Below are 24,864 nucleotides of genomic sequence, written 5' to 3'. Positions count from 1 at the left end.
CAAGATGGTTAAATTTAAATAAAGACACAGCTCCCCCAAACCACTATAAATAGAAAAGAGACCGATAGAAAATACACCAATAAGGTGACAGCAGTTGCCTCCAAGCTGCTATGACCATATTGGCCTTCTTATTTTCACTCTCTCTTGTCTGTGCTTACCAGAAACAATTTCCGTAGTATTTTTTTAACAGAAAAAATATTTCATAAAGGGGGACCTCCCATCTTCCAAAATCTTCAGCATATAACCAACTTAATAGATTTTTGTCTATCGTGATTTTATAAGGAAACATATAGGTTTAGAGCCTCAAGACTTTTGGCAAAAGATCTCAAACCTCTTGACTGTACAAAAAGCCATGGTGGCCAATATTCTAAAGTTTGAGCAATGACTCCATAGTATATCATTTATAATAAGTATAAATGATAAAAACCCAAGAGATGTTTAATTAAAATTTGTAATATTTTTTAAAAATTTGTAATTGGGAACCTGGATGGCTCTATCTGCCTTCAGCTCAGGTCATGATCCCAGAGTCCAGGGATTGAGCCCGGATTGGGCTTCCTGCTAGGCAGAGAATCTGCTTCTCCCTCTCCCTCTGCCTGCCACTACCCCCTGCTTGTGCACATGTACTCTCTCTGTCAAATAAACAAAATCTTAAAAGAAAAAAAAAATTTGTAACAGACTACAAGCACCTAAGCTGCTTATCTTTTTACACATAAACTAAAAAAATACAAAATAGGGAACACTCCACATAGGATGCTTCCCGAAATAGTTATAAAGAATTATACCTTGTGACACTTGCAAACAATTTCTTTGTCTTCAATAGTTGTATTGATCAGGTAAGAAACATACACGAGAAACATTCTTGAACCTACTGTTCCACAGCGAACATATAACATTTTTTCCAGCTGTAACAAAATAAAAGTACTTTATTTTAATAATTCAGAGATTTTCTCCTAATACATATTCTAGGGTAATGTTCCCAACCTTTTAAGAGTATACTGTACCAACTGTTTAAATTCTTAAATACTTTTTATAGACGGTTCATGCCTCCATATATGAGTGGGATTATCACTATTCCACCTTTTCTTATTATCATTCTCAACTTCCCAAGAATTGTTTATGTCTAGTTTGGAAATACAAGCTGCCTGAGAGGTCATTTCACTAAGTTACACAATTAATATTATTTAGTTATTTTATCCGGGCAACTAATTCTCTAAATTACAGTCATTTGTTCTAAAATCACATGTATAAAAACTTTAACTACACATTGAAGTATGTAAAATGTATATACATGTGCATTAGTTAAATCTCATTTTTAGTCTCAGGATATGCTGTTAAATTGCCCCATTAACTGTCTAAGACCCACTACATATTTAAAACTGCCATCTAGCTGGATTTCCATTCCCCTCGTGGTTGACCAAGTTCACCTTTTCCCCCGGATGTAAGTCTCCCACAGGAATGTCAGTGAGTAAAGCCGGGTAGGACTCATCACACAGTTCTGTTCCATGAAGAGACATGTGAGTTTTCTGAGTTAAATTGGCATCCTGTCCTAAAAATGTTAATATCAGTGTTTTAAAATACAGAGAATTCAAACATTATCCTGACAATTCATACTGCATAGACAGCACTATTTCATAACCTCATTTGAAACAAACTTCCTGTAGTTGATATCACTGGTATTTATTTCATGTTGAAGGAATACTGAACAAATTTTAAGAAGGAAATGTTTACCGGGTTTTAAACCAGCGGTGAGCTTCACATCTCTGATTTGGGTCTTCTCGTGGGACTCAACAGTCACAACCAAACAATACATTTCATTAGTCAGGGCAGGAGGGTCATGTCGCAGATGGACAGAAATGTTTGGAACTCTAGAGATGATCCTTTGAGGGAAAAAAACTTTAGCTGAGTAACTGATTTTTAAGAAAAAAAGTATTTAAAAGAAATGATTTTCCATAATCTGCCTAGCAAGGAGGACGTACATTGTGCTTGCCTGAATGACTATGCTGTCCCAGTGAAGCTCATTGTCAGGGAGCCTGGGCCGTCTTTTGAAAGAACGTGAGGCCTGCAAGGCTTCTTGGGAGGAAGCAGCGTCCCCTCCTCCTCCTTGCCAATTTAAAACCACGCATCTTCCTGTCTCATGGCCCAGAACCAGATCTACCGACGTAATCTGAAAGATGGAGGGCTGTCAGAAATGCCACATCATACTTGTCACCATCCCCTTGTAACAAATTACACAGAAATGGCTGGTCTAGTGAGTTCCTCTAGAGACCCACAGTGTGATGAGGTCAGAACACCTGCGGTTACAGTTGTCCTGGTCATCTATGAGCTGGGACCCTGACTAGGTTCTACCTACTTCGCCTTTAAACAGAGGTAATAACTTGACATAACAGATGCTCAATTAGTGGTTGCTGAGTGAAATAGATGAATGTTCTGATGACCATTAGCATATTCGTAACCTAATTCCTAATTCCAAACATATTTTTCCTAGAGACATCTATAATATTATTAACCGAATGAATGTTCCTTTCAACTAAATCCATTAACAGATGTACTCAAGATAGTATTATTAATCACAATTTTCATCTGGTAGGATTCCTCAGGTATCTTGTAAAAAATAAAATATGTAATTAGGGATTTAGTCAAAATCATAAAGAATTTATTTTTGGTGAATAGGCAAAAAACTCTGGATATTGGCTAATAATAAAATCAACAGATTCACAGAAATTTTTATGGAAATATTGGTAGTACAGTCTTCTGTTTCTATCTTAGAAATGGTCCTAAATTTAGATTAGCCAATCACCATCACTCAAGCCATGGAAAACAAGCACTTAGTGAGAGCTTACTATGTACTAATCACTATTTCAAGCAATTTACATGAACTGATTTTTTTTTTTTAAGACTTTATTTATTTATGATAGACAGAGAGAGAGAGAGAGAGAAAGAGAGGCAGAGACACAGGCAGAGGGAGAAGCAGGCTCCACGCAGGGAGCCCGATGCGGGATTTGATACTGGGATTAAAGGATTGTGCCCTGGGCCGAAGGCAGGAACCAAACCGCTGAGCCACCCAGGGATCCCCCATGAACTAACTGATTTAATTCTCAGGAAACACCAAGAGGTAGGTACCACTATTATCCCCGCTTTACAGATGAGTAAACTGAGATACAAAGAGGTCAAGTAACTGTCCAGGGCCACCTGCTAGTAAGCTGGAGAGGTGGAATTTAAACCCAAGTAGTCTGGTTCCAGGGTTTATGCTCAACAAAAATATTACTTTCATCACACATTTCTAAAAGGCATTTTAATTATGCACACCAAACGAATCCTTCAAAAGATTTATGCCTTCATTTTTTCCTTTAAAAAATGCAATCAGAAATGGGTAAACATCAAAAGGATATCTCTAGCCTGAATTGTCATATTATACAAAGCTTAATTGCTATAGTATTTAATATATATGTTTTGTTTAAAATTCTTTAACTGATTTTTTTTTTTTTAATTTTTTTTTTTTTTATTTATGATAGGCACACAGTGAGAGAGAGAGAGGCAGAGACACAGGCAGAGGGAGAAGCAGGCTCCATGCACCGGGAGCCCGATGTGGGATTCGATCCCGGGTCTCCAGGATCGCGCCCTGGGCCAAAGGCAGGCGCCAAACCGCTGCGCCACCCAGGGATCCCTTTAACTGATTATTAAAGATGAGGATGGTCTTATGCACTAACAGGAAATGATGCTTAATATACACTGGTAAGCGAAAAAGGGAAGACAGACTATTATGTACAGTACAGTTTCAATAAGACCTACCAAGCCATGAATGATTTCCCTTGGGAATCCAAGTAGACAATGTTCATTTTTTACTTAATAAACTTGTGTACTATTTGAAAATTTTTCCAATGGATACATATCTGCTTTTGTCATTTAAAGTATGTTTTAGACAAATTTCATAACTAACCTCAATTTTCTTTCCCACATCTTCAGTTTTTGCAACGAATTTAAATAAAAACTTTCTTGTTTTACCAGGAACCAAGCACATCTTTCCCTGAGTCAAATTTTCTAAAACTTCACTTGCTTTGGTTGCTTCTTCGATTACACAGAACTGGTTATATTCCTGTAAAAGAGGTTAGCAAGGGTCACAGTTCATAAACATCAAATGTATGTTCTGCTGACACTAAACACCAAATGATCTCGGAGCTAGGTAAGTTTAACTGCTCGAAACTAAAACATCCTGAAGGATGATTAATGAGAAGTACTTTATGCCAAATGGAAGCACTCTCAGAGCTGCTACAAGGTAAAGACAGTTCACTGCACACAAGCTAATTTCTGCAAACATTTACACATCCTTTTCCCGGAGAGAAACAAAGATGTATTTTTTGTTTCACTGGATGCTACTATCATCTCTTTTTCTTAAAAAGCTCTCTCTTTACTTGGCTTCTGTGACCCTGATTACTTTCTTTTTTTTTCCCCCTCAAAGGTCTTTTTTTTCCCTTCTTCTTGTCTCAATTCAGAGGCTCCACAGGCTTCATTCCCCGGCTTTCTTTTCCCTTTGTGTTCATTTCATTGTAAAGTTTGTTCATTTCTACACATTCTGCACCTCTCTGATATTTCCCATTATTTGTTTTTAACTCTGTTTCCTTAGCCGCAAGTTCATATCCACAACTTTCTAGAGAATTCCGCCACCACTCAAATTTAGCATGTTCCAAACTGGATTCACATCTACCATCCCAAAGTAGCATACTTCTTACAGATAAATAAAGGGAGACATCCTTCCTGTGTATATCTATGGAGTTACCATTCTCATCCACTCAATAAACTTCAAGAATTTTCCAAGAGCCATCTTCTATCCCAGCAAATGAATCATCTTCCTAGAAAATTCTTATTAGTTAAGTTTAAACCTTTCCCTCTAATTTTCATTCTATCCCATGCTTCTGAAAGCTAAGTACTTTTTTCCTTGTGATTTGTCTCTTGGATTTCAAATACCACATTGGAACGTAATAGAACTTTAAAAATTAATTGCTTTACATTTTATTTTTATATTTTAAGTTAGTCTTTAATTACAAAAGTTGTTTACTGTTTAAGGAAAGGGGTGGGAGAAATGGAATAGTAGGATATAACAGGAAAAGTAAAACATGAATCTCCCTATTCATCCTCTAATTCCAGATTTAGAATTATTTCAAAAACAAATTTCATAGTTGAGAAAAAAATTCTCTCCCTAGGAAAGCTCACATCCTAATAAAGAAAACAAATAATCGGGGATCCCTGGGTGGCGCAGCGGTTTGGCGCCTGCCTTTGGCCCAGGGCGCGATCCTGGAGACCCGGGATCGAATCCCACGTCGGGCTCCCGGTGCATGGAGCCTGCTTCTCCCTCTGCCTGTGTCTCTGCCTCTCTCTCTCTCTGTGTGTGACTATCATAAATAAAAAAATTTAAAAAAATTTAAAAAAAAAAAAAGAAAACTAATAATCTACCAAATAATCACAGTAACAAAAATGAAACCACAGCTGTGATAAGTACTATGGAGGGTTACGGCTAGGTAAATCGAGAGGTGTCCCTGAGGAAGTGACGCTTTTAAGGGCATAAACATGAGAAGGAATTTTAAGAGGAGGGAAGACCAATCCAAGAACTAATATCACGTACAAAATCTCCTGTCCTACTACTGAGTGATCTCACTTACATGTGGAATCAGTAACTCATAGAAACAGAGTAAAATGGTGGATGCCAAAGGGTGGAGAAAAGGGGAAATGGTGATCCAAGGGCATAAACTTCAGGTTATGAGACAAATAGGTTCTGGGGGTCTAATGTGCAGCATGGCGACTATACTTGATAAAAATGTATTATATATATATTTGAAAGTTGCTAAAAGAGCAGATCATACATGTTTCCACTGCAAAAAAAAGGTAATTATGTGAGGTGATGGATATTAAGGAACCTTACTGTTTGCGGTCACCATTTTGCAATATGTATGTGCTTCAAATCATCATGTTGTAGGTACATTTTAACTATAAAACAAACAGTTTTTGGTGGGGCAGGGGCTGTTTATTCATCCTATCCCCCTTCTTTATCTTCTACAGAATGCACTCAGCAATCCAGACTTCTCTATTTGTAAACGCCTCTTGCATCCCTTTCTTTCCATTGCCACCACTATCATCCTAACGCAAATCCTCATACTTTAGTCCCTGGATTCGTAGAAAGAGGCTCTGGTTGGTTTCTGTAAGATCACTTCTTTCTATTTCATAACTTAAATTCTAAATTTCATGCTCTTAAAAATAAATAAATAAAATAAAATAAATAAATTTCATGCTCTTGCTTTAAAATTCTCAAACTAATGAGAAAGAATCATTAGATGATGGTTCAAAGTTGAAGAAAACACAATGACCTTCAGGTGACCCCAGTTCATTGAACTGATCCTATTGCAAGGCTATTTCTCAATCATGAAGAGTAAAAAAAAAAAATCTATTAAAATAGGTAAAGCTCTTTCTTTACCACCATCCAATAAATAGACAGAACACGAGTAAATGAATGGGTAAATCTTCAAGTATTTGAAGATACTTTTCTTACTAGCCAATCCCTGATAAACTCTCCAAGTTCCTTCAAGCCAAGCAGCCTCATATCCCACTGCCCCAGCTCATACCCTATGCCCTTGGGAGGCTGCAGTCTCCACCACCCACAAACCCAGAATGTACACCCCTGCTTCCATTATGCATTTCCTTTTGCCAAACATGTTCCTCCTTTCCATCGCTTTATAACTATTCATTTCATCTTCAGCCTTGAAATTTCCTCCCTCTTCTTTGGCACATCTACTATAACTGTATTTGTAGCCTACGTCATGGAACTTAGTCCTCATTACCTACTGGCCCCTGCCCCCCAAATGTTTCCATTGCAACGTGGCTGACATACACTAAATGTTTTCAGGTTTGTACGATGCTAAGAATACTGTAACTCTGGTTAAATGCTTGCTAGTTAATAGCTTAATATACTTTCTGAGTGACCACAAGATAATTATCTATAAAGTGAGCTTGTAACTAAAATATCTGGAATGTAATCAAGTACTTGACAACACTCTAATACACTGTAAAAATGTACAAACATATATAATCCCAGTTCTGTAGAAAGAAAAAGCTGCTTATATGTGCATACACAGAAAATGTCTAGACTGTTCAGGAGGTTAATAGTGATCACTTCTGAGGAAAGGAACTGGAGGGCATATACTTACTTTTCACTTTATATCCATCTATTCCACTTCAGTTTCTTTGATATCAACCATTTACGTTTCATAATAAAAAACTAATACCAGTGTTAGGATGTAAAACAAGTAATTTTCAAAATTAGATTATATTTGATTAATCTTATTTAAAATTCATGTTATAGATTACAAAAAATAAAGTTCCTACATCTCATAAGGATGGAATAAAAACAAAACTTAAAGAGGGAAAAGTGTAAAACTTGAATGGCTAATACAGAAGTTGGGAATTATAAATACACTTATTTTCAAATAGACTTTACCAAAGTCCATTTGTTACTATGAAACCATTTAAGACCTAAGATTCACTAAGTTCATTTCATCTAATTTAATGCAAGCTACAGTAAGATACACGTGGTAAAAGCACAGTAAGAGGTACCGTTACCTGATTATTAAAGCTGACACAGAGCTTGGAAAACCTAATGGGATGTGGACAGTCAGCCTTCAGGTAGATATCAAACCGCACAGGAACATCGACATGAAAGCTTGGGGCATGAAACTTGGCTTTGCATTGTACTAGGAATAAAACAAAGGGAGTCACACACTATGAGACCCTCTTAGACACACACCCATGATTCTCTGATCCACACTTAGTCTTCAGGAAGGAAACACCTACCCTGGATGTCCTTACTGAATGCTCCCCCTGAAGCGTTTCAACAGACATAAATGTAGCTCATTAAAAAAAAAAAAAAAATTAAATAAAGTCTAACTTCAAAACCACCTTTAATTCTAAAAACAGAGTTCCTCCTGAAATGTTAACTAACACAGGATTTTAAAGGGGGAAAAAACCCCATTTTGTTATTTTTAACTTATTTCAAAATACCTGCCCTATGCATTACAGAATAAACTTTTAGAATGACTTTTTTCTTTTTTTTTAAAGATTTTATTTATTTATTCATGAGAAACAGATAGAGAGAGGCAGAGACACAGGCAGAGGGAGAAGCAGGCTCCATGCAGGGAGCCTGATGTGGGACTTGATCCTGGGTCTCCAGGATCACGCCCTGGGCTGAAGGCAGGCACTTAACCGCTGAGCCACCGCTTAGACACTAAACCAGGCATCCCAAGAATGACTATCTTTTCAAATGCATTTCAAATCACACCTGAACTACAAATGAACAAAGTAAACTTTAACGCATAAGCCAAGTATTTAGAATTTTGAAGATCTTTTTAAGTCAAGGGGGAGAAAGAAAAACCAATCAAAATTTTATCTGTAGGATGATGTATTCTGAACATTCTTTCCTTGGCTTTTATATATAAGATCCTGCATCTGTTCATTTTGTAGCAATAAGGATGATTTCTCTGAAACAATGCTGCAGGTGCTAGCTACCCACCGAATGGCACAAAGTCCTGCACCCCTATGGTGAAGACATTGCTACCAGCCAGGGAGATCCGGTCTGACCACAGCTTCTGAGCAGTCTTTACAGCTAAGACATCACAGTCGGGTTCAGGATCAGGACTTTCATTCTGCATCAACACAGAGTACAATTCGCTCAGCTAGTGATACAAAATACACAGATATAGATCTAGGTATACATAGCCCCAGGACGTACGTTACATAAAGAACTCTGACTTACCATCAAAACATTTATGAGGTTCTTTTCTATCCGAGATTTCTGGTCATCTTTCAGAGTTGAAGCTAACATGAAAGAGGTAGGGGAAAAAACTCTAACTGTAAGATGAGCAAGTAAGTCTACCTCCCCCATGCAAAGTATTAAAATGCCTTCTAAAATGGCTAAGGAAAATTCTAGACAATGTACAACAGCACAGCTTCCTATATTAGCCCCAGCACTTTCAAGTACTCTTTTGAACTAGATGTGAAAATCATTTCATGACATATTTAAAAAAAAAAAAAAAAAAAGGAAGATTTTTGATCTTCTCAACTATCACACGATCATGAGACGTCTGATATAGTTAGTTCCGTGAAAGTATGAGTCTCTTCACTTGGCAGACCGATGTATGCATGCTAAAAGTATGGTCAAGGCTTTGAGAATTATTCTTTCAGTTTTAAAAAACTTAAAGATGCTAAACAATTTTAAAGATTCAGACTTAACCGAAAGAATACCAAGTTACCTCTTCCAAGGAGTTCTAGGGAATAAGTAATGTAATCTTTTAATTGGGCCATGAGGTAGGAGCATTTCAGAGCTGTAGTCAGTATGGACGTGAGCAGGGTCCACCATCCTTCACTCCGATAATCACACATCACATAATCCAGCAACCTGATAGAAGGCAAAATGTCAGATGCGCTGAAACAGCTTCACAAGAAAGCCCCAGAAGACGTGGAGGAAACAATGTACTTATTTTCTGTACACATCAGGAACTCTTACTGAAATAGTTTAATAGGTATTTTCACATTTAGCTAAACATGAGATTTCCTAAGACTTTGAGAATGATTGTACCGGCAGATAGTACTTGAAAAAACAAAAAACACAGAAAGGAGTTTAATGGAAATAGAAATAAATATGGAAATAATAAATCCTTCAAAACACATTTTTATTCTAATTTTGCTGTAAGGTAATCAGATTACTTATAAAAATAAATGAGGAATAGGACTCACTTCAAAGCTTTGGTATAATCCTTTGCATAATAATATTCCTCTCCCATTTGAACCACTGTAAAGAGAAAAAGATTTTATATACATAATTCTAAATTATTCAAAGTTGCATGAAACTGTGGTCTATTCTGGATACATACTTAGGTGACTTTTCATTCTTGGACATTTATACTTCTTAAACTGTGCAACAGCATTGCTCAGAAGAGTTATTATCATTTCCTGTGTAAGAGAGAAAAAGTGTGAAACGTTCCAATAAAAAATTCTCTCATGTACGTCTCGATACTACAAAAAAGTTTATATTGGGGGGAAAAAAAAACAAACTTACAGAGTGAACAACACTTCTCTCCTTCAGCTGAATGGCAAGAACTCCCACCTTCTCTTTTTCAGGATCAGAAAGATCAAAACCTGTGTAAGATAAGACGCAACCCATTTTAGATAGCTCATTTAACACAAATCCTTCACATCAACATTGGATGTGTACACTCCTTGAATTCTTTACTTAAATATAATGTATTTAAGACTCTTAAACATTCTGGAATTTTAAAGACCCTAAGAGACCGCTTTATTAGCATGGGAGCTTCTTTATGATCTCTGTTCTGAAGAGAACATTACTGAACTCAACATTCTCTTGTCCAGTGGAATCAATCACCTGAGGAAGAATATCAACATCATTCTCAATACAGAATATACTTTCTGGAGATTAAAGAAAATAATTTCTTAACGATTTAGGTTTGATTGCCACAGAAATTACTCAAATTAAGTATGCATCAAACCCAAAAAGATGCAGAGAAATTTTTAAGGTGATACATGTTAACACTGTTTTAAAAGATCAAATATAGGGAGGCCTGGGTGGCTCAGTGGTTGAGCATCTGCCTTCAGCTCAGGGCGTAATCCCGGAGTCCTGGGATCGAGTCCCACATCAGGCTCCCTGCATGGAGCCTGCTTCTCCCTCTGCCTGTCTCTGTCTCTCTGTGTGTCTCTCATGAATAAATAAAATCAATAAAAATAAATAAATAAAAGATCAAATATAATAAATCGTCAAAATTAACAGCAATTAAAATATTTAAATAGACCAAAGTGGCCTATTGTGTCATTTAAGATAAGAGACATCCAAATGTTTTCATCACAACCACGTTTAATTAGAAGCTATTCTAAGATGTAGTAATACAAACAAAACATCCTAAAAACTAAAGAACTGAAAGTCTTTATTTTTAAAGATTTTATTCATTTATGTGAGAGAGAGAAAGAGACAGCACAAGCAATGAGAAGAGGGAGAAGCAGGCTCCCTGCTGAGCAAGAAACCCAATAGGGACTCGATCCCAGGTCCCAGGGATCATGATCTGAGCTGAAAGAAGACATGCAACCGAGTCACCCAGGCACTCTGAACTGAAAAATCTTTAAAAGGATGTTTCAAAGACACACATTTTTACCTCAACATAATTTGTTATGGCCTACATAGCCAATGGAAAAACTGTGATAGTAATATGTCCTTATTGAGGTTGAGAGAAAAGGGAGGAGGGAAAAATTATTTACTTAGTATTCCTTGTCGCCATGACCTTTGTCCATAAAAGTCAAGAACGCCTGTTTGTGTTTCTAACGGATCAGGATTGGGATACGCTACAGAAGCCTGTAAAGTAAAACACACCCTAAATAAGACTTCATGAACCTGTCACACTTGCCTTTGATCTCTGACAGAATAAAAACATTCTCATAAATACGAATACCAAACACATGCTTAGATATCAAAGTTGTGAATATTTTAACATGCATTAAATTTTCACAAAAATTAAAATAAAATGCTCCATTTAACTTAGGCAGTCTTGTAAAAATTAAATTGAATAAATCAACCTGATTCTGACAAATGATTTCATAGTAACTAATTCCTTTACATTTCTTTGCACCTTTGCTATATAATAAACCAGTAAAAATATATGAAATTATGCTTGATGTTTATTCCATATATATAAATGCTTTTTGTGCAAATAAAAATAATGTGAGTTTTAAAAAGAAGACACTATTTTCATTCTTTATCACTTGTGTATTAACCTGGTATTGGTTAGAGAGGGATGTTTGGCTCCAGAATTTACAAATTTCCACCACTTTTTCTTTCTTGTAACTTTTTCCCTCTGTAACCAAAATATAATGCAAGTACATGTTCAGAAATACTGAAAACATCCCAAAGGAAAAGGATACAAATTTAAATTATTTATAAACCTATTACCACTACTAATAAAGTATACATTAGTTTTCCAGATTTTGTAGACAAATACTTGTCATCAACTAAAAATTTTTTCAACCTTTTTTCATTTAAATATATTCTGTAAATTTCACATTGTTTTTTTTTTAAATTTCATTGTTAAATATTCTTCTAAAACATTATGTGTTGTGGCTGCCTGCTGTTCAACATTTTAATAAATTTATGTTGTTCATCTTGTTAGTTATATTTTACATTATGATTAATAAGCCTGTCCAAGTAACTTTATAAGTAAATCTTAGTACTTATCTCTTAGGATCTCTTATCTGCCTGAGACTTCCTGAAAATAGAATTCTGGATCAAAAGGATATGCATGATTTTGAGGCTTCTCAAATTATTTGGCAGAAATATTATTTTACATCCCAACAAAGGATATTAGTTAATTCCATTTCCTTATATCCTTTAAAAGCCTAGTTTTAATCACCTTTTAAAATACTGTGCTCAAATTTTAATATGCCAAACTTTTAAATATAAAACATGTAATGAAGTTACATGCAAATCACATGCAAATAACATGGTAGAAAACAGTCTGGTTATATCATGATTTAAAGAAAAAAAATCCAACATTTTAAGTACTAATGTGTAAACTGGTTTTGGAACAATTTTTTAAATAGCCTCATTGATAATATTCACCTATCTTCAGAGAAGAAAGCTACAGATTTTAAAGGAAAGTAACCTGATAGAATGATACAAATGTAAATGTGTTTATACATATATATACCACATTCTTATTTTAAAGGTGCTTAGGGAGAAACTGGTATCTAACGATAATCACCCACAAGGACAGAATGAAATGTCAAGTTAAGAAACTGTAACTGACATTATGCCTCGAACAGATTCTTAAGAATTTTCCACCGCGAAAACCCTAGGAAGAGAAGTCCAAAGTTACCCTCTCTGGTGGGTCAAAGTAATGCACATTCCTCCAAAGTCTTTCAAACTCCTACGGCAGTGATTGATGAGAGTTATAGCATGGCACGGACTAAACTGTGACTTTTATTTCGAAGTAATTTGTTTTCGTCTAAATCACTAACTTGTTGCCAATCGTAAGTCAGTATTTAGAGAAAAACTTCTGCTTCATCCACAGGGAGAATGGAGTACTCAGGCTAAAATTGAAAATAATTGTAATTCCCAAAAATATAAAACATAAAAACTGATTATATTAAAAGGCTTGGGAAAAAAATATGAACATCAATTAGTCTTATCTTCTTTTGAGAGAAGATTAATACATTTCCTTAGTGCCAGATAATACCAGAGTGGGTGACTTACTTCATGATTACAGAGGCTTTTTGCAAGCTGTTTCCGCTCCTGGGCATAGTACGCTGCCTGCTGGTAATAGAAACCAGGATTCTGAGTTTGAATAGCTGTCAACCCTAACTTAATAGCTTCATCAAATAAATCTCCAAAGGCCTGGAATCTTAAAGAAAAAAATCAAGAAATAAGAAAAGGATGAAAAAGAAAAAGAAGCCTACTTCTAATAATTATTCATTGTGGAAACATAACCTCAGCAGATTGTGTTAAAATAATGCTATTGACGAACTGTAAAAATTGTTGGCATTTACAACTAATTATAGGTTACAGATAACTTCTGAATTTAAGTCAATTCTGCTGTACTAGCAAATGATTCTAAATATACCATTAGAGTATGTCAACATAGTTCCCACAACTCAAGCACATTCATGCTTCTGGAAGTAATCTGATTTTAGAATTTTTAAACATCAGTCTTGAATAGCAAGTTCCATGCCAGCAGAGATTTTGTTTTGTTCCCAGTTATATTCTCAGTACCTAGGCACGTGGTGGAAATTCCATAAATATATACTGAATAAAAGAGATGGTTCCGTGAATTAAGTGATTTCTATTAAGGAACTCTATGAATCAATATCAACTATTACTGGAAACATACCTATGCTAGATGTCCAAAAGCCTATTTACTGACAAAAAGCTTAGCTCAATTTAGAACCAAAGTCCATGCTAATTCCATTCCTCCAAATCCCACCTATTTAAAGAGAAAAAAAATTCTGAAAGTACAATTTAAAACATACTGTTTAGACATCCATGCAGCATGCTCAAAAGACAGCTCTGCACTTCCGATTTTTTTCTTACACAAGTCAATGTGTTTTCGGAACTGAGCAATTGCATCCAATGGGGTGTTGTGCTGAAAACACAGCCTACAGATCTGCAAAATGTAAAATCAACCCCAAAATAAAGAAGAAAATAAAAGTCAAAAGGCATATTCATTTAAAAATATGTAAAATGTGAGATTAACCTTAAAAAGACAATTAAATTTCCTCTCTTCAGTTCTTGGCAATAGCATGGATTTTCTCTACTGGAATGGCTAAGCTAAAACAAGAGGTTGTGTTCCCCTGGTTAACGAAATAAAATTATTCTGTATTTGTACTAAATCTACTGCATACCTTAGCAAAGCTTATTAAAAGTACAGAACAGAATACAAAAAAATTATACCCAGTGAAGAACATAAAGATGGGCAAAAATAAAAATACTATCTCTTCTAGGACAGACTAACTTTCAGTTTTAAAATTGTCAGAAAACTAAAGATTTTCTGTACCACAGAGCACAGTAGCCTCCATATCAAACAAGGATTACAGAAATTCTTGAAAACTTTTTATCTGGAATGCTATTTCAGAACAGTAATAATCTGTATCTATGTAACATAAAAGGAAAAACAGAAGAAACAAAACCTAAATTTATTTCCAGAGGCTTATCATCAGTTTTATATTTTAGGTACAAGGAATATGTGAAAAGTTAAGTCTCTCATCCATTCCTGTCCATCTGCCATCCAATTTCCTGTTCCAGAGGCAACCAGCTTCCAGCATGTTCCATGATACAGTATACACACAGACAAGTGTATGTGCATTTATATATAAACTATACTTTTTAAACAAATAGCATCACACTAAATATGCTGTTTTGTACTTTACTTTTTTCACCTAATATTACATATCAGTAAGTGGAGCTGTCTCATTCTTAATAGTTGTAGAATATTCCATCATCTGGCGTTATAACTTATATTAACCATACACTTATTGCTGGGTTATTTCCAATCTTCTTCTATTACAAGATGCAATAAATTTCTTCACATATGTGATTTACAAGTCTTAGCACATACATCAGATAAATTTCCTGAAACGGAATTGCTAGGTCAAAGGAAACACTCATTTTAAATGGGTAGTCATTGCAAAAATATTCTCCACAGACGTTGTAACAATTTAATAGTGAATTCCAGCATCTATATGCCCTCATGCCACCATCCCAGTGCCAGCCATCTTTAAAAGATGAGTGCGGAATGATTAAAAGCAAAACAAGAAGCCTTCACTTGCCTTCTGAGGGCATCTAATTCTACTATGTGCAATCTTAAAATGCTCAAATAACAGGTATAAAAGTTTCCTGTGGGGTGAACAGAAACACCTTTCATACGGCGATGCCATTAAACCAAGGAAGGCTTATAAAGTTCTGGTTTGTTGCATCTTACAAAATTCAGTAATACAGGCTGCTTTCTTCTCACTCTCTCCTGCTCCCACTTAAACACAGAAGACCCTCCTAAGGGAGTTTCACAAAAGTAAAATTGTTCTAAGTGAGAACTCCCAGACCCATAAACTCAAAACCAAGTATTGCAGTTAGGCTGCTAAGAACCAGGGTGCTGTTTGAAACAAGGGATATAAAAAGAGGAGAACACAATTAATCAAATACTTTTCAGAGCAAGTAACTAATTTTGGTTTTCAAATTTCAAAAAGATCATCTAATATTTAAAGACAAGTTTCCTTTATTTGCAGTAGAATCATTACCTTGTAGTTTATAAATCCTGCCATAGTCTTTATTTCCAGAATATTAGTTTCATGGGCTCTCAATTCATGTACAAGATTATAGGCGGTCCTATAATTCCTAATATAAACATACGGAACATGGTTAATTATCAATTTTAAGAAGAGACTCCCAAGAATAAGTTATTAGAAATGAAACAATATTTACTAAAAATTTCTTAGTACTCAACAGCTCAGGAATAACTCACATATAGTGATCACTGATTTCCTTGAAAAACGATCTATTAATTAATAACATGTGGGAGGAATCAACAACCTATCACTAAGAACAGAACCATCACATGTACATTGTTCTGTCACTAGCTTCTGTCGATGAGGGCCAGAAAATAAGTTGAACACGAAAGTGGACAACTGTCCAGAATTACGTTAAAAAGTTAGTATTCTATTAAAAAAATAAAACCTTTTTTTTTAAACCACCATTATGAGCTTCTCCAACAAACAGAAATTGTATCAGCAAAGAAGCCACTAAGGAGACCAAGCACAGGTCAATGGGTTTTAAACCCCAGTCTCTCCACAAGTTCAGAGGATGCTGCTCATCGCCAGCATGAGCTAGAAAAGGCGCATTGGGGTGGGAAAGGAGAGACTTCTAGAAGGAGTCCCTACCCTGAGGAGGGAAGGCAACCAGGAAATCTCAGGTAAAAATTTTCTTTTCCCAGGATTATTTTCCAGTAGAACTAGAATAGAAGGTTTTTTACTAATACCATGGGAAAGAAATATAAACTACGTTAAAGCCAGTTCTAATCGTATGGAGTCGTTGAGATTTAGAGAACACAATCTGGTATTCACCACCTGAACAATTACAAAAAAGGAAAATGTTTCTGCAATATTTCTCTGAATAACAGCTTCATTTTTATTTTTTTTCTCTTATTTTTCCGCCCTGTACACTTAGGCTCTCTTCAGTTTTAGGATATATAGTTGGCTTTTATCACTACATTACACTGCTGTCAATCTTCAAAATATTGAGTCAAAGCTAGAAAAAAATGTTTTATTAAGTTGTGCTCAGTAAAAGGGAAAGAATAAAACATGTGACCACTGCCAACACATACACAACTACTCTTTAAAACTTCTAAGCAGTGCCTTCGTATTAAAAATGAGGCTGAGACGTATTATGAACTTAAAAAACTTTTTAAATTAAAAATAAAATCAGAGTTGAATTAAATAAATGCACTATGCATATTAAGAAATTCATAGCATTAAATAATGTTTAATATGTATGTAACTATAGAAATCAGTCAACACAAAAGTTTTACTGAACATACAAGTAGTCAACAGGATGGGAAGAATTTTAATATGTTCCTTTAGATCATGAAATTTAAATTAGACCAGAAAGTTATGACACTACGAAATTTATTTCTGATAATAAAATGGAAATTTTTTAAATATCTCAAAATATTATATTCCATTCATCTCTAAACAAATTAAATATTACATATGTGAATGTAACCAACATAAAATTTTAAAATTAATTAAAGTTTGGTTGAGATTCAGAAATTGCCATTAATATGCTACTGTTAACATAAAGATAAGAAAAATTTAGTTTGACAATTGTTAAAAACTTTTTTTTTTTTTTTAAGATTTTACTTATTTATTCATGATAGACATAGAGAGAGAGAGGCAGAGACACAGGCAGAAGGAGAAGCAGGCTCCATGCCAGGAGCCCGACGCGGGACTCAATCCCGGGACTCCAGGATCGCACCCTGGGCCAAAGGCAGGCGCCAAACCGCTGAGCCACCCAGGGATCCCTGACAATTGTTAAAAACTTACTTCAGAGCATTTTGTGTATCTTGTTTCAACTCACTGAAGAAAGCTATTTTGAACTGATGTCTAACAAATAAAAGCTGAAATATAGAATAGAAAAAATCATTATTATACACATTCTCTTAAAACATAATAATTACAGTATTTATTAAGAGGAGTCCTAAAAGTACTAAGGAAAATACTCAAAATTAAAGATTAGAATTATTCCAACAAACAAGCATAGTTAAGGAAGCTATAAAAAGCTATCTGTAAAATAGGGCAAAAAGCAGAAAGACAAACTAGTTTTTAAAAGCTTTAAATAAACTTGAAAAGTATAGAAGCCAATTAAAAACGTCAAAGCATTACAGATTTAATAATCTCGAAAATAATGATGAATAATCTGCTCTAGAATGCTTCTATTATTTCCTTCTTTGGAAAAGTATTGTACCTGGTGTGTTGTTTTATTCAAAAATTCCTTATGAGATTTCACTCTTCTGATCTCAGTGTAGTAATAAGTCTGTGCATGTTCATAAAAGGCATTTTCTAATCTGTTTAAAAAAGAATCAACATTTTCAAACACTAAAGTTATTTTAAACCAAACTGTTCTCAAGAATCATATTTGTAAGACCTGAAAATAAAATTCTGACAGAGATAATATCTAGTTTACTGCATGATAAAGATCAAAAGTAACGTAAAATATACTGAATTTCTAAATGAAAAATGTAAAGACCCCAAAGCCATTGAGATTTAAAATCCAAGAAGTAATTGATAAAAATAACTGTTTTATAATTTGTAGAAATTAAGTAATCTCTAAAATTACTTCCACCTCTTTCGTTTTATAAGAAGTGTGAAAGAAACAGATTTCCAATATTCACTGAATCTTTATTTTTTGTGCTTTTAATAGTTAAGGTTAAAGGTTAAGAAAACTAATGGTAAAAAGACCATAAAGGAAAACTGGCAAATGAGGGGGAAGTAGCATTTATGGGATTCAAATCCTGCTTCATTCCCTAACTTTGAGATAACATATGAACAAAGAAAATGTGACCACAGATTGAAAACTCAAAGTTCCTTTCATGAAAATAAGCATGGATTAGAAATATCTCCCTAGGGCCTGAAAGAAAGCTAAATTCATAGAAAAAGCTGGATTTCAAGGTTTTTCCTCCTCAGAATAAAACAGAATTTTGAAGCTGTATTCAAAGAGTTTAGACATATCTAAGGAAAATATGCTAAGAAAAAAAAAATGGATAAGCCAAAACTTTATTCAACATACTTTCTAAGGTAAGATTTTTTTTATCTTTAAAACTACAGTTTTTTTAAATGTTAAAACATGAAAATAATTAGAATTAGGTTCTAACTTTGAACCATACTGTTTGAAAGAATATATTAACCTAAGCTGAAAACTTATAGTTTTATTTTTTATTTTATTTTTTTTTTAATTTTTTATTTATTCATGATAATCACAGAGAGAGAGACAGAGGCAGAGACACAGGCAGAGGGAGAAGCAGGCTCCATGCACCAGGAGCCCGACGTGGGACTCGATCCCGGGTCTCCAGGATCGCGCCCTGGGCCAAAGGCAGGCGCCAAACCGCTGCGCCACCCAGGGATCCCGAAAACTTATAGTTTTATAAATGGGTAACCTTTGCTTTAAAGGCAAAATATGTTTTTTTTCAAAATAAGATTTAAAAAAAAAAAAAACATCTGGTTAGCATGACATTGATAGTCTATTGTCCTAAGAAGAAAGGCCTGAGGATTTGGAACACATATTTTTATAAAAGAAAAATGCTTAACTCATCACAAGTTTGACAATTCTTTTAAGTATTTTGACTCAGAATGATCAGTGAGCCTTTAAAGCACAAACAATTCTCACCATCACTCAACACATCACACAGAAGTTTTATACACATTCTACTGCTCAGACACTTAAAAAAAAAATTAACCAAATCGCTGACATCTTGTAGCTTGTAAACTTAAAACATCAAAGTGGTTTTTTTTTTTTTAAGGTTTTATTTATTTGAGAGAGATGGAGATAGTGACAGAGTTGTAGTGGGGAGGAGGAGGAGAGGCAGGCTCCCTGCTGAGCACAGAGCCAACTGACCCCCCTGCTCCCCGACCGACCGTGAGGCTCGATCACGGAACCCCAGGATCATGACGTGAGCCGAAGGCAGATGCTTATCCGACTGAGCCACCCAGGAGCCCCAAAACATCAAAATGTTCTGAAAGCACACAAATGAGTGAGGGTACCACCAGCAACTCTGTCAATGATGAGACTCCCAGATGAGACTGAATACGGAGATTTAGAGATACTCAGCATTACCCTCTCTCTTAAGATAAAATGCAAATATGAAGAAAGGGTCTACTAACATCTTCCCTCATCTCGTGTGGACTATCTCACCCCTGGTGCTCATGCCCATAGTTTGGAGGTCCTGGGTCCAGAGTACTTGCTTCTTATACATCAATCATTTTGAGCTTGCATTCCTTAAACGAGGCATTATTCCGAGTAAGGGCAGTCAGTGGTAAAGGGCAGAAGCCACAATGTCTATTTCTCTCGCGTCCATGACAGTACTAAATCTGAAAGCTGACGAAGACGTTGAGGCAGGGTTTCTCAACCTCAGCCCCACTGGTGTTTCGGATCAGGTACTGGTATGGGGCTTCCTGTGCATGGAAGGATGCAGAGGAGCATCCCCGAACTCTACCCCCAGATGCCAGCATCAGGAAAGAGGTCTCAGTAGGGGTCCAGGTAAGTGTTTCCAGGCATTAGCCATGTTCCCTGGAGGCCCACTTCAGTGCAGTCAAGAGTCACTGGATTAAGAGGCAGGACTGAAGACAATGGCCTTTTACTCAAGTCTGCATGTGAACTCAGCCTTAAAAGTTGAGTAAGAGAGCCCTGAAAGGGGAGCTGGAAGGTAGGAGCTAGTAGGACAGCACACTGACAGGAAACAGCACTGGGAACAGGGAAAGAGTACATGCAGTGCAAAGTCCAAGAGGAACTGTTGAGAGCCTGGAGGGGCAGTCAAAGGCCCGTGGGGGGCTGGGCCATGCCTCCAAGGAGGAAAGGCAGTGCAGGTGTGCTACCAGGTATCTATGTATGGGCTCCGCTCTGTGTTCCCCTCAGGGGTCACCACACACCGTTAAAAGACAAAACTCATTATCCCCTCCTGCATTCTGGGCAATCAGCTCAACTTTATCCAGAGCGCTACCAATCTGACTTTCTGAGTAACCATGCCACTATTTACTGCTTCCAGGGGGGAGATTGGATTTGCTAACTGCATTAAGGTTTTCTTGCAGCTCATCCTTTCATTTGTTGCCTTTTCAAGCTCTCTCCTTCTGAATTTATACTTCTCTTTCCTGGAAGCCATGTCATTGGTAGGCCAATGAGAATGTCACATTACTTCCTACAGGACATCATCTTGCAAGGCAATAATCAAAGATTAACTACACTGTTCTTGGGCTTGAGAGGGGGCATGTATGCAGTTCAAGGAAAAATAGCTAAAATCAATGAAAAGGTTCATATCTAAATACATTTTGGTCAAAATTTACTATTATAAAACTTCTTCTCGGGGGACCTGGGTAGCTCAGTCGGTTAAGCATCTGACTCTTGATCTTGACTCAGGTCATGATCTCAGGGTCCTAAGACTGAGCCCCATGTGAGGCTCTGCATTCAGGATAGAGTCTGCTTCTCTCTCTCCCTTTGCCACTCCCCCCCCCCCTTCTTTCTTTCAAATAAAAAAATAAAATCTGAAAAAAAAAAAAAACTTTTCTTCTACAACACTAAATGCTAGAAAATAATGGATCACGGTCACAGATTTTGTGATATATTGTTGTGTTCCCAAGCCAGATGCCTTTCATATACAAGGGCTTTATAAAGATATATAAGATATGGTGAGCCTCAGATCCATCTTAAAAATTATTTAAATATATACATCAACATATTGAAAATGAAGCAATGGAGGCCAGAAATGAAGACACTATCCTATAAAAGGACAAACAGATCATCAGAGGACATCTAGTGGTTACTGAAAAATACAATGGAAAAACATGCAAATATATATATTTTTTAACATGGAATATATATATGGCATTAATGAGGTAATGCTAAGTGGCAATTCACCATGTGTTGTCTGATTACAATTATTTTTACATTAAAAGAGATGTCTGGACAGAAACTTAAGGAAGTTGTTGCTGTGGTCCCAATAAGGAAGTGGAAGTTAAGGAGTTGACAAAGGGGACTCGTGTTTTTTGCCTCAAAACCTGAGTACTCTGACTTTTTTTCCCAAAAACATGTCTTTTTTTAATTAATAAGTCTAAGCAACCAATTTTTCTTTTTCTTTTTTTAGCAACCAATTTTTCAATGCCTCTGAATAATCTAAAGAAAAAAATGTTTAAGATCTTTAGTTACCTTATAATATAACCCACCAGGTGGTCAGTGTGGGGCAGTACAAACAAAGATTTTCCTGAGAGTTCACACGCATTACATAAAGCTGCGGCTCTTTCTGATGCAGTGACATCTTCTCCTGTTGACAAGTCCCATAAAGACAAAAAGAGAAATAAAGTGATTCATGTATTTTTCTAAACAAATGGTTCCCCAAATCTAAGCAATATAATTAGGGAAAAAAACACAATCCCCCTTTCACCATGCCAAAAGGCCTCCTGTGATCCTTGAGAGCTCGGGGGGGGGGGGGGGGGGGGGGGGGGGGGGGGTGGTTCTCAGAAGTCACAGTACATACCTGTCAGGAAAACCCTATGGAACTTTCTACTGAGCCAAGATAGGCCAAATAATGCCAACAGATATGCCACATAACTATGCCAAAAATGGAAGCAATAATCATGAAAGTGGTTTCTAAAACTGGGATGCACAAGTTTCAAAAGAGAAACAAAAAACATTTTTGGCCTATCAAAGTCTTAGAATGTAGAAGAAATAAGCATCTGAAGCTAAGACATTTTCCTATAAGAAATTAAAAATCCTATTGCATTTTTCTTTGTCCTATTGCAAATTAAGAAAAAAAAATCACAGGAAGAATTTTAAACTGATCTTTGATAAGTAAATAACATTCTTTCTTTAAAAACCAAGTGAATAACTGTTACATCAACTGATATATCCCTACAAAGTGAGGTAAGTGGAACTGGGGGAGAAGAACATTTTATATTTAATATTAATTTTCTTTTAATATTTTAACTTTTTCTTTTTTAAGACATTTATTCATGCATTATTAGTATTTTTTCAAGTGAACACACCATCTTTCCTAAAATTGAATGCATAAAAGATTTTAACATCAAAAACTATATTTCTTGATAATAAGAATGGGAAGTATAAAGCAATTAATTCATTATTAATTAACCTTGTGATACCTGGGGGCAAAGGAGTTTTCTTCTGAATCAGAACCACTGCGACTTTTGTGTTTCTCCCTTGTAAACTTTGCCTGCAATGGAAAAATAATAAAATTAATTACATATAACAAAAATTGACTTCTAAAAATGCATTCAAGACTTTACGTAGGGGTGTCTGGGTGACTGAGTCAGGTAAGCATCTGCCTTCATCTCAGATCACGATCCCAGAGTCCCAGGATCCAGCCCTGCTTCTGGCCCCCTGCTCAGTGGGGAGTCTGCTTCTCCCTCTCCCTCTGCTCCCCCACCCCACTCATGCACACTCTCTTTCTCAAATAAATAAAATCTTAAAACAAAAAAAAAACCTTAAAGTACAAGCTTGATAATTCAATTGAAGAAAGATAAATGTCAACCCCCAAGCCCCCAAGATTAGGGGAAATGTTTCCTGCATACAAAGAAACTTCTATGGTACAATGATTTAAAAGTTTTAAAAGTATACTCTCATATCGAGCTTCTAATCCTTACAAAAATCTGCTTTAAAAACAAAGTTTAATATCTACTTTCATGTAAAAGCTATAATGCCATTTATTTCTTTATGGTGATATGCTATAGACTGGCCATGCAAAGAAAATTATTTTCAAACAGGAAAGGTGATAAAACAGGTGTCTTATAAGACAAGTAGCAAATTACTATACACCTCCCCCAAAATATCATGAATGCAAGAAAAAAGCATTTGGAGATTCCAACTAAAATGTCTTCTAAATTTCTTCACACACTTAAGCATTATAGAAGTTAAGCATTCATGTTAAGCTACCTGTCAGGAACCAAACAAGGGTCACAGGAGGTCAGCAATTCCCAAAGGAACACTGCTGCTTTGAATAAATATTAGTAAACAAGACACATGCAACCTACTGGGGACCACCTGATACATGGCAAAGACGGAGTAGACTGTACCTGACTATTTCCACTCTGGTAGCACACTCAGACTGCTTCTCTTTCCACTGAGGCTCATCCCAGTCCAGCTCATAGAACACAACCACCAGGGCGGGCACCAGATTCAGATGTTTATTCATCCAGCCGGTCTTTAAGATCCCCTTAGGAATGTACCATTCATATGAAGTTCTCTGCAAACATAGGCAAAGCTGAATGCACTCCTAACAGCAGCAGGCAAAAGCCACCTGTCACTGAATGGCACGCACTTTGTGCTCATTCATTTCATTCGACATACACATGACACCTTTTTAAGATGAGGTAATTCAGGCTTACAGAGATGACATAAGAGCCAAAATGGCTTCATTTGTTTCAATGACATATTGCCAGGGCCACATTTGCCTTACTTGGGAAGAGAAGAAAAAATAAAGGATGACTCTTAAATACAGAAATGTAGTAAGACCATGTCTTATTTAAATTTCTGTCACCAGTCTATTGCATAATTCCTAGTACCTAACACAAAGCAAGTGCTCAAATGATGTGTGTGAAACTGAACCAAACTGCAAAGGCCATGGATTCCATAATGATACTGGTAATGATAAATGGGGAATGTGAGACCTTCCTTTTAGAGAGGGCTTTAATGTAGACTACGAAGGGTTTTAAGCAAATGCAAAAAAAAAAAGAAAATCCATTATAATTGTAAATGATAATTATAAAGTAATTTTTCCTCTGGGGTTAAAAAAATAGCTGTCATTAAATATACCTATTAGTGTATTACATAATGAAAAAGTCTTGGGTTTTCTTAATGCATCACTACAACCATAGCTTTGATAAACTCAAGGTTTTACCTCTGAGGTTTCTCAAAGAAAAATAATTCTGCCTTTGACAACAGCAGATAAAGAATCAAGTAGCAAGCAGCACCTTCTACTTCCCACAGGTCAGATGCCAGAAGACCAGTGCTCCTTGGCAATGACTCCTCTCTCCCATCTCAGCACCCCTCACCCTTCTGCTCCC

The 24,864-nt window shown here is 35.9% G+C and overlaps 1 protein-coding gene across 3 annotated transcripts in view; it reads right to left on the bottom strand.

Moving 5' to 3' along the window:
- Positions 1 to 24,864, bottom strand: part of TRAPPC11 (trafficking protein particle complex subunit 11) — a 48,645-nt gene that overhangs the window by 20,090 nt on the left and 3,691 nt on the right. For 2 of the 3 annotated variants that reach the window (XM_072775914.1, XM_072775915.1), the window contains exons 3-23: positions 23,875 to 24,044; positions 22,945 to 23,015; positions 21,995 to 22,109; positions 18,047 to 18,146; positions 17,626 to 17,699; positions 15,826 to 15,922; positions 14,065 to 14,198; positions 13,292 to 13,439; positions 11,305 to 11,398; positions 10,097 to 10,176; positions 9,912 to 9,990; positions 9,775 to 9,829; positions 9,291 to 9,436; positions 8,795 to 8,856; positions 8,552 to 8,684; positions 7,606 to 7,736; positions 3,938 to 4,093; positions 1,977 to 2,164; positions 1,729 to 1,877; positions 1,425 to 1,546; positions 783 to 902 (exon numbers count right to left, since the gene is read on the bottom strand). In XM_072775914.1, the coding sequence (XP_072632015.1) occupies positions 783 to 902; positions 1,425 to 1,546; positions 1,729 to 1,877; positions 1,977 to 2,164; positions 3,938 to 4,093; positions 7,606 to 7,736; positions 8,552 to 8,684; positions 8,795 to 8,856; positions 9,291 to 9,436; positions 9,775 to 9,829; positions 9,912 to 9,990; positions 10,097 to 10,176; positions 11,305 to 11,398; positions 13,292 to 13,439; positions 14,065 to 14,198; positions 15,826 to 15,922; positions 17,626 to 17,699; positions 18,047 to 18,146; positions 21,995 to 22,109; positions 22,945 to 23,015; positions 23,875 to 24,044 (2,424 nt within the window). The remainder of the gene's footprint in view (positions 1 to 782; positions 903 to 1,424; positions 1,547 to 1,728; positions 1,878 to 1,976; positions 2,165 to 3,937; positions 4,094 to 7,605; positions 7,737 to 8,551; positions 8,685 to 8,794; positions 8,857 to 9,290; positions 9,437 to 9,774; positions 9,830 to 9,911; positions 9,991 to 10,096; positions 10,177 to 11,304; positions 11,399 to 13,291; positions 13,440 to 14,064; positions 14,199 to 15,825; positions 15,923 to 17,625; positions 17,700 to 18,046; positions 18,147 to 21,994; positions 22,110 to 22,944; positions 23,016 to 23,874; positions 24,045 to 24,864) is intronic. The other variant, XM_072775916.1, reaches the window with a different exon arrangement.

This window comes from Canis lupus, chromosome 15, assembly GCF_048164855.1.
Source record: "Canis lupus baileyi chromosome 15, mCanLup2.hap1, whole genome shotgun sequence".
In the NCBI taxonomy this organism is placed as follows: Eukaryota; Metazoa; Chordata; class Mammalia; order Carnivora; family Canidae; genus Canis; species Canis lupus.
Note: the sequence above shows the minus strand (reverse complement) of the source record. Positions and strands in the feature narration are given on the sequence as shown.